The sequence below is a fragment of the Oncorhynchus kisutch genome, linkage group LG14, assembly GCF_002021735.2.
Source record: "Oncorhynchus kisutch isolate 150728-3 linkage group LG14, Okis_V2, whole genome shotgun sequence".
In the NCBI taxonomy this organism is placed as follows: Eukaryota; Metazoa; Chordata; class Actinopteri; order Salmoniformes; family Salmonidae; genus Oncorhynchus; species Oncorhynchus kisutch.
Window position 1 is genome coordinate 34,172,603 of NC_034187.2, and position 15,254 is coordinate 34,187,856.

The window sequence follows — 15,254 nt, forward strand, 5'->3', positions numbered from 1 at the left end:
ATTACCAATATGTGCAGCGGAGAAACTCATGTCATGCTACCATGGTGTTGAAAACCATCCACAGTCCCGCTGACTTTCAGAGACAGGTGGCCTTTGAATTAGCAGGACAATTAGGTCAGAATAAAAGTATCCAGTCAGTTACTATAGTGTTTAAAAACAGTAAACAATAACAAATGGTGTAACGGGCTCCCCTGAGATGCAGGCATATGGTTCTGTGGTATTTGAGGCAGCGTGATCAGTCAGGGAAAGTTAAAACAATGAATATGTCTCGCTTGTGCCTGCCTGAAACAGAATAACTGATTACAATAGACTGTCAGGAGTTTGAGGTCATTTAGCGGCTGGCACTAAAGTTAACCAGAATGTATGGTTATATAGCTATAGTTACAGGCACATGTATGGTCCATGGTAAGCATGCTCAACTTCAAACAGGGGTATGTGTTATGAGTAGGCCTAGGACTTGACCACATGCCCAGACCAAGAAAACCCTGGCCTTTTGTTATAAGGGTATGTTAAATGGCTACTCACTCTTCTTCTTGATGTTGAGGAGCTCCTGTTCAATCCTCAGGCAGATGGACTGGGTGAGCTCCTTGGAGATCCTCTGGAAAGCATCAAAGTCCTCCACAGTGTACACATGGGTGGCCGCCGGGGTGTTAGCAATGGCTTCCAACTCGGACCTCACAGCGTCCTTCACACCCACAGCAAAGATCTCCACATCTATATTCCTCAGGTTGGTTGCAGCGTCCTTGAAGGAGTCAGAGGACTTCCCGTCAGTGATGAGGACCATGACACGCGGGACACTGTTGCGAGATCCTCGGGTGGGGATAAAGATCTTCTCTCTGACGTAGTTCATGGCCTTGCCCGTGTTGGTGGAGCCTCCTCGGTAGGGGAACGTCCGGACAGCCTTGACCACTGAAGCAATGTCATTATAAGTGTTCAGGGCGAACTCTGTGTGGGGGTCTCTGCTGTACTGGACTAAGCTGAGCCGGATCTTGTCGAGCCCGACGTCGAAGGAGTTGACCAGGACCTCCAGGAAAGCTCTGACCTTGGCAAAGTTTTGTAATCCGATACTGTAGGAGCCATCAACCAGCAGGACCACGTCAGCCTGTACGTCCACTCCAAGAGAGCATTCTGGGGAGGGAAGGACATTAGATACCATCTGTATATGGTCTACATCGTGATTTGTTTTTTGTTTTTATAGCAACAATGTAATGTTTCAGTGAGCGAGTGAGTGAGGGACTGGATCGCTGATATGCTGTTACAAAGCTTTATCTCACCCAATGACACCTTGACGGGCTGAGTCTTCTCCATGGCCAGGACAGCGTCGCTGGGTGTCAGGCCATTCAGGGCGAACAGGCTGATCTCGTACTCGGTCTCTGGAGACAGGTCCCGGATGTTGACAGTGGTCTGGGTGGGCCCCACGTATACAACCTGGCGCTTCATCCCAGCCATCATGGGCATCAGGGTCAGCTTGTAGCCCGTGATCTCCCCTAGAGAGGCGTCCCACGTCACTCTCATGGACTTTGAGGAGATCTCAAGCACCTGGAGGTTAGAGGCCGGTTCCACAACTAGAGACACAACAAATAAACACTGTTGAGGTTGGAATGTACTGTAGTATGGTTGGAAAACACTTTAACAATACATTTACAGTTACATAGTTGTTATCGATTCGTTACACTGACCGCCCATAGACAATGTACTTGAAATATGTGACGATTTAAATCAATCAACGGAAATGTGATGTAATGAATCATCTATAATGTCTCACCATCATCTCCGCTCACTAGAGAGTTGAGCTGGTCTTCCACACCGGAGCACACCTGAATGATGAGCTTCTGCTGCACTGCCTTGATCATATCAAAGTTAGGTACGTTGTAGACATGTGTGCTGTGGGGAGTTGAGGCCATTTCCTTCAGTTCATCCTCATCTGCTCCTTTGATGCCTAAATGGTGAAAAACATCTCAGAAGTTAGCCTGAGAAATGGAGTACTGTGGAAATCAGCCACAACTGAATCTCCAGGAATTCCAGGCATTCAAAAACTAAAAGCATTATAGAGGTGTTCTCAAGAGAGAGTAGCATTCAGAGGTAAAACACACAGTACCTAAAGCAAATACTTCCACTCCAATGTTCCTGAGTCGTTTAGCGTACTCCTCCACTGGGTCCTGGGATTTTCCATCTGTGATGATCATGGCTATCTTCGGAAAGCCTTTCCTGGCGCCGGCCGCCTCCGTAAAGATGTTTTTCAGCAGGTAGTCCAAGGCGTCCCCTAGACACAGAGTGTAACATATTAAACCTTTCAGAAAATAGTGTTTTTTAAAACATTTTTGCTTATTATAACATTTACTGTCTGTGGGCAAAAGCCTACCAAGCGCGTAACCAAAACATGTACCTCAATCAACGGAAGACTTGCCCCAATGTTCTAGTTACACACACAGATCTCAAGTTAGGATTCAGTCCGGCGAGAACTTACAAAATATCGGCAGTACTGTATATCCATGCTGTCTAGTCCCACCTATCATGTATACCTGTCATGGTGTTTCCTCCCTTGTAGGGCAGGGTGTTGATGGCTCTGAGCAGCTCTCCTCGTTTGGAGTGGTGGTTGAGGAGGAACTCAGTGCGGGTGTCTGTGCTGTACTGGACCACAGCCACCCTGGTCTTATCCTCTCCGATGTCAAAGGCCCCAGCCATAGCACTGATGAAGCTGCGGATGTGCTTGAAGTTTTCCCTGCCAACGCTCCAGGAGCCATCCACCAGGAATACCAGGTCTGCTATGGCATTGACTGAACATTCTGGAGGGGTGGAGAGGGGGATGGGGTAGAGCAGGTACACAATCAACTGTCTGGACACAATCTGGCAGATTGGCACAACTTTTCGGTACTCTAATGAATACTGTATATCTGACAGACGGTCTCTGACAGATGGTATTTCAACAGACATGATGACAAAAATGTGTTTTTATAGACCAAATAATCAATAAAACTTTCAGCGGCATTGTTTGGTTTTGTGTTTTCAAACCCCCGTGGTTTTTTGTTTGTTTATCGTGGATAGTTCAGATTCTCTGGAACATCCAAGATGATTGGCCGGACTTCTGTGAATGTCTCAAATCTTAGCTCTCGTAGGTCCACTTGACTGAATATCCTTCCACGCTACTCACATCTTGTTATTACGCCTCTTGAGCATTTCTTGACAAAACATCAAATTCTATGGATTTATCTGGCCAATTGGGTCAATTGTGAAAGAGTGTTATGAGCGTTCCACCAGAAATAGCTTTTAGGAGCAAATGTTTTTGGACCATCAGGAACATTGGGTTGAATTTCCACCCAAAGCGTACATGGTCCCTATCAATCCACAGACTGAACTCACAGAGAGAGGCACAGAACTCCAGTAAAAGGACGTCTGGTCAGAGCAGTAATCCTTTCCACTTCTTTCAACATTTAAAAAGATGGAAATGCACAGAGCTGGCACGACAGGGACATCATCACTCTCCTTGGATTATACGCATAACAGAAGACTCTCATTCTTAGATTTTGATGTGTTTGTGTTTTCAATCACAAACTAATTCTCAGCCACTGTCGGAACCCCCTGTCTGCTCAAATATGAACAACTCAGCAGTACAAATGGGGTATTTGAGTCTGAGGAAATTTATCCAGTTAACAATATTATGATTGGATTGGAAAAACACAAAAAAATGGACTGGTAAGATCATAAAGCTATGTGGACAGGCAATGGGCATAGCGCAGATTGGTTGACATTGACGTAAACATACTTACTGATTGCATCTGAAGTCTGCGGCCTCCTTTCTGTTTCACTTGTGTTACTGGACTGAACTGAAACACAAAATAATTTGGACTGTTACCATGACATCCTGTGTGCCGCCATGTATGGGGAATAAATCCAAGACATTCAACAAATCATCAAGCCTCTTCAATCATATACATATAAACATATTTGTCCTGGTTAATCGGCGATAAACAGAGTGTGATTCGAGTTTTAAAAACAGATGTATTTGATTCTAATGTCGCTCGAAGCTAACAGACAATCTGGAGGTTTGAAACCATTTAATAGGTCCTTTGTTCCTTATGACAGAAGAATCTGATCTGAGATTAAAACCCTTTTCATATCAGTCCATATCAGCCTTTTGAGAAAGCCATCGGATTTTCCCAAAGTTATGTTTAACCTTGTAAAAGCATCAGAATCTTGAACACTTACTAGTGAGCTGGCCAAAGATGGGTATACTCTCCTCTGTGTCATCATAGGAGTTGATGGACACTGAGTAGTCCAGATCAGGAGTTAGGTCTGTAATAGACGTCTTTGTAGCAGTGGCTGGGAGGTTAAACTCTTTGGCTGGTTCATCTGGGATATAGAGAATGGGTTGCTATTAGAATTGGTGCAAATGATCATTCGGGTTGGCATGAAAAGCTATAACTAGTCAGGCAAACATCAATGAACTAATGAGATCAATAACTACAAACCTGTATCCGATACAACTTGTATTTTGTAGCCCTGTATCCTATGCGATGGCTTTCTCCATGACATTTGCACTGTGTTCTCATTTAGAATTGTAAATTTCAAGTCTGAGGGGGGCTCCACTGCAAACAAAAGAGGAACTGATGTTATTAACATACATACATGAATAACAAAACGTGTGTATGAGTTTAAAAATGTTGATCAAGTATTTCAGCAAGACATTTTATATCAAGCATTCACATTTAGCCCAACGATAAACACTTCATGACTGAAGTTGAGACGTTCATTGTTGAGGGAGACAAGAAGAACCAACATCCATGGTAAAAGTGACAAAAAAAGAAGCACACAACAACATTTAAAAAGTGTGAGTAGCCATTTTGGAAAACAAAATGGCATTTGTTTGAGTTGCACAACCAGGTAACCCTAGTCAGCAACTCAAGCACCGGAAGTCTGGAGTACACAACATTAATACAGACCAACTCCACACAAAACTCCCCTGAGTGCAAACATTGAGTGAACCATCCAATACATGCTGAGTGCAGTCCTTACCACGCATGCCCAACCAACCAGCACCAACACGTTGACATGAACAACACATAATTACAGCAACATTTTCCTTCCAACGTTATTGATTATACAATGGAGTCAAGATTGCCAGATAATGTTGAGGGTGGCATTTGCTGAATTTAACACCCAATGTTATATATATACTCTAAAGTTGGATGTTTTGCTAGAGCAGTTCAGACAGCTGGTTGATTACTTTTTTTTACTGAGGAATGTGTTTGTTTTTCATGATGGTGTTTTGTAAGTTACTTATCTTAAATTACTTGTAAATATTGTATGCTTTGATTGTGTTGGAATTGTAAATATTGTGAATTTGTATGATTGTGTGTGGGGCACCCTTGTAAAAGAGGCCTCAATGGGATTTCCCTGTTTAAATAAATAACAATACAGAGTATTTATACATATTTTGACAAAATGAAGTGTTTATGTATATTTATATATATATAGAGAGAGAGACAGAGGGAGAGAGAGAGCGAGACTCAAGCACAAGTCTTTGGCATAGATCCATTGCAAACCTTGCAAAAAGAATACACAATGTGTCACAGGAGACTGTTGTGTATGTTCTTTTCATTGACAGAGTGCACAAGATGGCATGAGGTGAAGGCACACTGTGCACACAGTCAAAATGAAGAGAGAGTTAAGATACAGAGGAAAAATAGTGTACACATTCAAAATAAACAAACAAAAACTGCGACAGATGCAGTCCGACAACACGCGTGTCCACATTGAGCAGGTTGCCACGGCACCATGCATGTGTACATGAGAAAGTTGTTCAGAACAACTTGACAAATTGGGTGAAAGTGTTTCCATGTACACGAGGGACCACACAGAGAGACAATAAATGTATTTTACAATGATATTCTTCCTCATTGGGGTTTCACATGCAACCTATTTAGATCAGTGTTGGCTGACCTTTCACCTTTATGTGAGTGCAGTTAAAGGAGAGTGGAAACAAAGTGTTTAAAAAGTACTATTTTTTGTTTTGGACAGACAAGCTTGTACTTAAGGGTAAACAGCATAACAAGCTTTAACTGCATAGAATATAAGAAAGTCTTAATATCTATGAGGTGATGTATGAGTTTCTATTCTTCCTGTAGCCTATGGCTGTATATGCACTTCTCATAGGCTACATACTATAGTCCAGGATGATGATGAGGATGTGATAAAGACATACATACAAAGGTTGGCCTTTCAGACTATGTCAGCGAGTGGACGGCATGCAAGCTGCTGAGGAGGGGCATTGGGATGGGATGCAAGAATATCACTGTAAAATACCTGCTGAGACAAGCCACAGCTCAGGACACACTGAATGTACAGGCAGACAACATCTAGGACCTGAGCCAAGCTGGTATTGGTACACGGTAAAGGAGGATCACCAACCTGCCACATCAATTTAGGGGGCCCGGGTAAGCTGCCCTCCTCTCCAACAAAGTCTCTCGAACAAGAATCAATATACCCACTTGGGGGTTGGGAGGGGCAGTGGGGAGGAACGTTGGGTAGGGAGATTGTCTTCACTCACAAGAGCAAAGAGCTGTGTCACCTCACTCAAGGTGTTTGATCATTGTTGTACAAAAAGTCGCAAGTAGTTGGAATCATTCATGACAGAGTTGTTACGTCACACATTTTATTTTCAGTCTTCTCATGTTGCGTTTTAATGTACTTTTCTAAAACAAGATATTGAAAAAAAATACATTGAAGATATAAAATAATCAGAATAAACATTAGCAGATAACTTTTCAGACTCGTTCCCTCTGCCAGGTGTGGATGCATATCACAGCACCCTGCACGACCAGAGGACACCTCTGCCTTACCCATGGCCAGACTTTGGCTACTGTCAGTAACCTTAGTCTGCGTCCAGTCAGCCATTCATCCTGGCCTGCTCTACTGCCAGGACAGCCAGTCAAAGAAAGAGCTCTGACTCTCCCAAAAAGGCAGAACAGATGCCAAAGTAATTCCGCAACATGTGCTGACATTAAACATTTCTGCATATTAACTTTCTATATGGATTGCAACTCAGCGTTTTTGAGAATGTCCGTAAAAAGCCTAAAAAGGCTCTTTGTCTTTGCCCTGTCTGAACATTAATTAGCGATTCTCATATTACATCTTTCCATTCCGTTAGTGAAGATATATGGGAGTAGACATTGGACTCCCCCAAAAAGCTTTCAGGGCAAAAAAGGGAACAATTGAATGCTCCAGTTTTTGAACATCAAGGATATTGAAACTATGATGTCACATTTCTACAAATGATCAAGACCACTAATATTGTTTGGATATTGAAATATGAGAAACAATAAAATCTAGAACAGCTACCGTAACGTCAATGTAACAACATAATTACAGAGGGGGATAGCTAAACCATGAAATAATTGTAGTTTTACTTTACTTAATTTTTGTTTGAGAAAACAAAATTGGGAAGATAAAAAAAGAAAATCCTATCCAATTTTTAAAGGGCCAACTATTGGGTTCTGGATTCTTCTACCAAACAATAACATCAATAAGACTAAGGTAACACATTGTTACATCAATCTGTAAGAGTCAGATCCAACTATTACAGTTGACAACATGAGTCACTTCAATTTTCTCAAGTTAGGATTCAGTCCAGCGAGAACATGAGTTTTCTCATTGGTAAAGTTGGAAACATTTCCAAAATTTGGGATATTACATAAAGAAAAAAAATTGAGAATATATATATATACATATACACACAGTATATGTGTAATATATATATATATATATATATATACCAACATGGACTAAATGTCAAATAAATTAATCAAATTGTAATTATCCTGAAATATGTTCAAGAATGGGACTCCTAGAATGGGACTCCTAGAATGGGACTCCTAGAATGGGACTCCTAGAATCATATTACATCACAGAGAAAGGGAAGAGGTGTAGACAGAAGTGTCACGCCCAGGGGCACGTTCCCTCTCAGATTTGTCCTGCTAAAAAAACATAAATGAATTACTAAACTTAATAAAGATTTACCATCTAGTGGCCAAAAGGCAGTTTTAGCATAGGCAGCGCCATTGAGGGCTTCCACCATTTTAATGTAGTCAACTGGGTGGGACTTCCAACTCTATTGGCTGATCCCTCCTGATGACCCTGTTGGAGTCATGTCCAACCGGATCATTAGGAGGGATCACCTAATCATAAATCCAAAAAATTGACGATATCAAAATGAAGATTGCCTCAATGGCTCTGTCCATGTGCTCACATACACCATAATGGGAACTATATAGAGATGTTTTCTCTATCATTCTCTATAGATGGGTTAGCTGACAACGTCACGAAAGCAATGCGGGCGCTTCATTCGGCCAGAAGTCTGCAAGTTGTTGTGATTCTGGATGGCCAGATAGCTACCAACAATGACAAGAAACTACCATGTGGGGAATCGTGACTTGTTTCAGATAGTTTCAGATAGTTTCGTCTTGTTCTTGATGTCATGTCTTGTTTTGACTGATTTCATGTCAACGCTAATATGGCAAAAAAAATGTTAGCTAGCTAACCAACAACTGTAACGATGTATTTCAGAGACAAGTGCTCATTGTGCAAATTTATTTGTGTTTTCAACAAACATTGGAGACTAAATATAGTTTACATGTCAACAATCTAAGCCAACCCAGTCTGTTTTGTCCCATGGTTGCGCGAGCATCGGTTTTGCTGATAAACAACCAACCTGTTCATTGTTTGAATGGAAGTCTAAGTAGATCAGACCCAGATGCTATTGCATTAGTGTCTATGGGACAGCACCCCCCTTAAGTAGATCGGAACTGACCATTTTTTTTCAATGGTAAACGGCCTGAGTATGAGTATACTCTCCACCATCTTTGCTCTAGACTAGAGTGACACGCTGCACGCACATACACTACATGACCAAAAGTATGTGGACACCTGCTCATCGAACATCTCATTCCAAAATCATGGGCATTAATATGGAGTTGGTCCCACCCTTTGCTGCTAGAAAAGACCACTCTTCTGGGAAGACTTTACACTAGATGTTGGAACATTGCTGGGCCTTGCTTCCATTCAGCCACAAGATCATTAGTGAGGTTGGGCATTGATGTTGGGCGATTAGGCCTGGCTCGCAGTTGTTGTTCCAATTCATCCCAAAGGTCTTTGACGGGGTTGAGGTCAAGGCTTTGTGCAGGCCAGTCAATTTCTTGGAAACACAGAAACATTCTGGAATGTCATTGTATGCTGTAAGGCTAAGGGAACTAAGGGGTCTAGCCTGAACCACGAAAAATAGCCCCGGATAATTATTCCTCCTCCACCAAACTTTACATTTGGCACTATGCATTGGGGCAGGTAGTGTTTTCCTGGCATCCGCTAAACCCAGATTTGTCCGTCAGACTGCCAGATGGTGAAGCGTGATTCATCACTACAGAGAACGCATTTCCCCTACACCAGAGTCCAATGGGGGCGAGCTTTACACCATACCAGCCGACGCTTGGCATTGCACATGGTGATCTTAGGCTTGTGTGGGGCTGCTCGGCCATGGAAAACCATTTCATGAAGCTCCCGATGAACAGTTCTTGTACTGATGTTGCTTCCAGAGGCCGTTTGGAACTCTTAGTGAGTGTTGCAACTGAGGACACGCCACTTGCTTCAGCACTCGGTGGTCCAGTTCTGTGAGATTGTGTGGCCTACCACTTTGCAGCTGTGCCGTTCTTGCTCCTAGATGTTTCCACTTCACAATAACAGCACTTACAGTTGACCGGGGTAGCTCTAGCAGGGCAGAAATTTGACGAACTGACTTGTTGGAAAGGTGGCATCCTATGACGGTGCCACGTTGAAAGTTACTGAGCTCTTCCGTAATGCCATTCTACTGTCATTGTGTGTCTATTTTTTTTATTAAAATTTGACCTTTATTTTACTAGGCAAGTCAGTTAAGAACAAATTCTTATTTTCAATGACGGCCTAGGAACAGTGGGTTAACTGCCTGTTCAGGGGCAGAACGACAGATTTGTACCTTGTCAGCTAGGGGATTCAAACTTGAAACCTTTCGGTTACTAGTCCAACGCTCTAACCACTAGGCTACCCTGCCGCCCCGTCTATGGAGATAGCATGGCTGTATGCTCGATTTTATACATCTGTCAGCAATGGGTGTGGCAGAAATAGCCGAATCCACTAATTTGAAGGGGTGTCCACATACCGTTGTATATATAGTGTAGTTTGATTTTATTGGTGGGCAGAACTCACAGGAGGTATGTTTGTAAATGAATTTGATCAAGATATTGATAGCCGATTCCCTCTTGATTAAAAATAAAACAAATGTTTTGCTGTAATTCTAGCCAGCTAGCTAGCAATTTTATCAAGTTGGATTTAGCCAAGTGGGTAGCCCATCTATAAATGGGCTACCAATCTCCCAACCTCATAATGAGCTACCAAGAAGCCATTTCAGCCTAACAATCAAGTTTGAGCAAGCTTGGCTAGCTTACCTAACTATCTTAGCTGGCAATTGCATGCCTGCTGGCAAGGTTGCTAGACTTTAAAAAAGCAAGCAATTACTAAATGTACTGAATAAGACTCATATTCTATTATTTTACCCATATTTTAGCAAAGATGCAGGCAGGGGCTGGGGAAATGTAACCACTGAATTTAATAGACAGAACTATGCATGCAATGATTGACAGATATTTAGATTGTTATTTTCAAAACTCTAATGACAAATAGATACACAATTGAATAAAATTGCTTTAATTATTGGGTAATGATACTATATACCCATGTGGCAGTTGTACTAAAGGCATACAAGTTTATTAAAATGACAATTGAACAGGTGAAGGCAATATGCTTAGATAACCTATGCAGAAAATATAGCTTTATTCCTTTCTCTTTTTTTTTACATCAAATTAGGCATAATGATTATGTCTCTTGATTCCAGGAAGAAGATGTTTCAGCTCAATTCTCCCGACCACCCCCTACAACATGTACTTTGTGCCCTCAGATTTTGGGGGTGCATGGTGCCCCTGGGTGCAGGGCAAGTCATATCAAGTAAAATACACACAACTGGGTATCATTTTATTAATCATACTGTACAATGCATTATGGTTGTTTCCATGTGATGGTTCTCACACAATAAATACCCTAAATCCTGTAGGTTTATATCAAACAACTAGAGAGAGAGAGAAAGCGAGCCAGAGTTGGGGGTGGGGGATGGGGGTATGTGAAAAGGGCAGGAGGGAGGCACATTTACCTTGCGCTTCAACGGAGGCGAATAACACTGCAACGAAAGCCGACACGGCCAATGACAGCCTTATCTTCATTTTTAGAAGTTATGGGTCAGCAGCAGCACATTAATGAATCTGAGGAGAGAGTTGCGTTCAAACCGATTAGGTTTAGCTTTGAGAAGAGAATGGGCAAAAAGTCACGAGCCTTTGAAAGGGAATATATTAAATTAACGTGACTGAAGAGGCAACATTTGGTTCAAAGGAGTGAAAAGTAACGAGCTAATTTTTGTCACCTCATGCATGCGTTGTCTTTTACATTTTTTCATTTACAAGACAGTTAATAACACTTTCTTATTTACAATGACGGTCTCATAACTATATTAACTCTATTCGTTAATAACCATTCGTTTTTTTTAAAATCACGTACTTTTAGTAAATAATTTAATCATAATTCGACCTGTCGTATAGGCTCAACATTGAAAACGGTTGAGAATTTCGTCAAAAGCAAACCTGCCTGGAATATCAGAAATAGGCTACTGGTCCTACAGGTTGCGCACCCCGCCTAGTGGCACAGGAGCTCATATAGGGCTACTGAAACTGGAAGGACATTTCATTCAGTTATCCCATTTAGCTCCCAAGACCCTCAGAATTGGCCCTTATATATCATATCATGAATGTCAACTTAATATACATCAGGCCCATAGATAAATAAAAAATGTAGTATATGTAGTATAAATTACTTTTACCAAAACAATGTGCCTATTAGCAAATTACTAATGATCAACTAATTTATTTGTTACTTTGGCTAGGCTATTCTAATTCAATGTTCATACTCTAATACAGTATTCTTAATGATTCCACACAGGGGTACCATCATAATCCAACATATATGTTCCTTTATGGGAAAAATACAGGCTGAAGAACTAACCAAGCACAAAAAAATGATTTCACCTGTCTGGCAGTTATTCACAGAAAAATAATAAATCAGTCCTTTCATTAGAAAAAGCTCATAAATATAGCACATACAGCTAAGCACAATGTTTGATTAATTGAAAACCATTTATTTTGTATAAATCTTATATTATTTCTAACCCACAGCAAGATAGAAGAAAATAAAATATGTTGCTCACCTGGTCAATCTTAACAGAATAAAATCAAAAAATGTAGGCGCACCCGTCTTGAAGACTCCCCCTTCTAGAAACTGATAGAGAACTTTCAGGAGCTCTGGGTGGACACTTCTCTCTAGCTGGCTACTGGAAGATCCAACAGCATGTGTTCCAGAAAGAAAGTCTCTTTCCAAGTGGGAAGAATCTTTCCACAATCTGCTACTTAATAGGGGGCTGTTCCCAACTCTCATTTTACAATAAGCTCTTACGAAACTCCACTGGTAAACCTCGCAATGGTTTGATATATGAAACATCCCCCAAAGTGGGAATATACTTCTGGAAACTGCATTCTTTTCTGAATTCATTTGGCACATTGATCTTATGACTTACAAGTGCATAATGGGCAACCCTAAGGAACTTAACATGTAGGCTATATATACATATATATTTACATACATACATACTATATATACAGCATCAGTATAAAGCTTGGACACCTACTCATTCAAGGGTTTTTATTTAGACTATTTTCTCAATTGTAGAATAATAGTGAAGACATCAAAACTATGAAATAACACATATGGAATCATGTAGTAACGAAAAAAGGGTCAAACAAATCAAAATTTATTTTATATTTGAGATTCTTCAAAGTTGTCACTTTGCCTTGATGACAGCTTTGCACACTCTTGGCATTCTCTCAACCAGATTCATGAGGTAGGCACCTGGAATACATTTCAATTAACGGGTGTGCCTTTAAAAAAGTTAATTTGTGGAATTTCTTTCCTTCTTAATGCATTTTATTGTGTTGTGACAAGGTAGGGTTGGTATACAGAAGATGGTCTTTTACAAAATAGGGCTCAGTCAATATTATGGCAAGACCAGCTCAAATAAGCAAAGAGAAATGACAGTCCGTCATTACTTTAAGACATGAAGGTCAGTCAATGCAGAATATTTCAAGAACTTTGAAAGTTTCTTCAAGTGTAGTCGCAAAAACCATCAAGCGCTATGATGAAACTGGCTCTCATGAGGACCGCCACAGGAAAGGAAGACCCAGAGTTGCATCTACTGCAGAGGATAAGTTCATTAGAGTTACCAGCCTCAGAAATTGCAGACCAAACTAATGCTTTACAGAGTTTAAGTAAAGGACACCAACTGTTCAGTGGAGACTGCGTGAATCAGGCCATGGTCGAATTGCTGCAAAGAAACTGCAACTAAAGGACACCAATAAGAAGAAAAGACTTGCTTGGGCCAAGAAACACGAGCAATGGAAATTAGACCGGTGGACATCTGTCCTTTGATTTGACAAGTCTAAATTTGAGATTTTTGGTTCCAACCGCAGTGTCTTTGTGAGAAGCAGAGTAGGTGAACGGATGATCGCCGCATGTGTGGTTCCCACCGTGAAGAATGGAGGAGGTGTGATGGTGCTTTGCTGGTGACACCGTCAGTGATTTATTTAGAATTCAAGGCACACTTTACCAGGATGTCTACCACAGCATTCTGCAGCAATATGCCATCCAATCTGGTTTGCGCTTAGTGGGACTATCAACAGTGAAGAGGCAACTCCGGGATGCTGGCCTTCTAGGCAGAGTTCCTCTGTCCAGCATCTGTTATTGTGCTCATCTTAATCTTTTCTTTTTATTGGCCAGTTTGAGATATGGCCTTTTTTTTGCAACTCTGCCTAGAAGGCCAGCATCCCGGAGTCGGCTCTTCACTGTTGACATTGAAACTGGTATTTTGCGGGTATTATTTAATGAAGCTGCCAGTTGAGGACTTGTGAGGCATCTGTTTCTCAAACTAGACACTAATGTACTTGTCCTCTTGCTCAGTTGCACACCGGGGACTCCCACTCCTCTTTCTATTCTGGTTAGAGCCAGTTTGCGCTGTTCTGTGAAGGGAGTTGGACACAGAATTGTACGAGATCCTCAGTTTCTTGGCAATTTCTTGCATGGAGTAGCCATCATTTCTTAGAACAAGAAAAGACTGACGAGTTTCAGAAGAAAGTAATCCGTTTCTGGCCATTTTGAGCCTGTAATCGAACCCACAAATGCTGATGCTCCAAATACTCAACTAGTCTAAAGAAGACCAGTTTCATGGCTTCTTTAACCAGAACAACAGTTTTCATAATAACATAATTGCAAACGGGTTTTCTAATGATCAATTAGCCTTTTAAAATGATAAACTTGGATTAGCTAACAACGTGTCATTGGAACACAGGAGTGACGGTTGCTGATAATGGGCCTCTGTACGGCTATGTAGATATTCCATTACAAAAATCTGCTGCAATAGCAGATTGCAGCTACAATAGTAATTTACAACATTAACAATGTCTACATTGTATTTCTGATCAATTTGTTGTTATTTTAAATGGACAAAAAATTGTTTTTCTTTCAAAAACAAGGACATTTCTAAGTGACCCCAAACTTTTGAACGTTAGTGTATATATAAATAAATAATGGTCAAAAAGGTGTCAACTATATGTTTTATATTTAATTTGAAGTATTTGTTCAATCAATAAAAATCTGTTGAATTTACCATCCAAAGATCCATCCGTGGATTTTCTTGTGGATCTCGAGGTGTGCTCACTCAGGCAACTTTTACGCATTGAAAATTGTGGTAAACCAAGTTGAGCCACCGATGTTGAAACACACTAACAATCCTACATTTAATGAAAATTACAAACAATAAAATATATTACTTATTTAGTACCATTTTGCTTGATTAAGTAATTACAGGTCAGGTAGGCCATGTGAACAGCCTTGAACAGTTTGGGTATTATTGAGGCAGTGTTGCCTTTCATTGTAAACGTTTTGAATGGATCTTCGCAGAGTAGAAATGGTCAGTCCAGTTTCCTTAAACCAAATCTAGATGTCACTCATTTCATGGTCAGTGAGGCCCTCTAGTGTTTAAAAGCAGAACATACATATAGGACAGCACATTGAAAGTCATC

The 15,254-nt window shown here is 40.9% G+C and overlaps 1 protein-coding gene across 2 annotated transcripts in view; it reads right to left on the bottom strand.

Moving 5' to 3' along the window:
• The window catches only part of LOC109903929 (collagen alpha-1(XII) chain), a 73,782-nt gene extending 61,279 nt beyond the window's left edge, over positions 1-12,503 (bottom strand). Inside the window, exons 1-10 of one of the 2 annotated variants that reach the window (XM_031788288.1) lie at positions 12,332-12,503; positions 11,228-11,336; positions 4,470-4,586; positions 4,207-4,350; positions 3,768-3,824; positions 2,523-2,786; positions 2,099-2,263; positions 1,766-1,939; positions 1,275-1,565; positions 526-1,128 (exon numbers count right to left, since the gene is read on the bottom strand). In XM_031788288.1, the coding sequence (XP_031644148.1) occupies positions 526-1,128; positions 1,275-1,565; positions 1,766-1,939; positions 2,099-2,263; positions 2,523-2,786; positions 3,768-3,824; positions 4,207-4,350; positions 4,470-4,586; positions 11,228-11,297 (1,885 nt within the window). In that variant the 5' untranslated portion in view covers positions 11,298-11,336; positions 12,332-12,503. The remainder of the gene's footprint in view (positions 1-525; positions 1,129-1,274; positions 1,566-1,765; positions 1,940-2,098; positions 2,264-2,522; positions 2,787-3,767; positions 3,825-4,206; positions 4,351-4,469; positions 4,587-11,227; positions 11,337-12,331) is intronic. The other variant, XM_031788289.1, reaches the window with a different exon arrangement.
• Between the last annotated feature and the right edge of the window lie 2,751 nt (positions 12,504-15,254).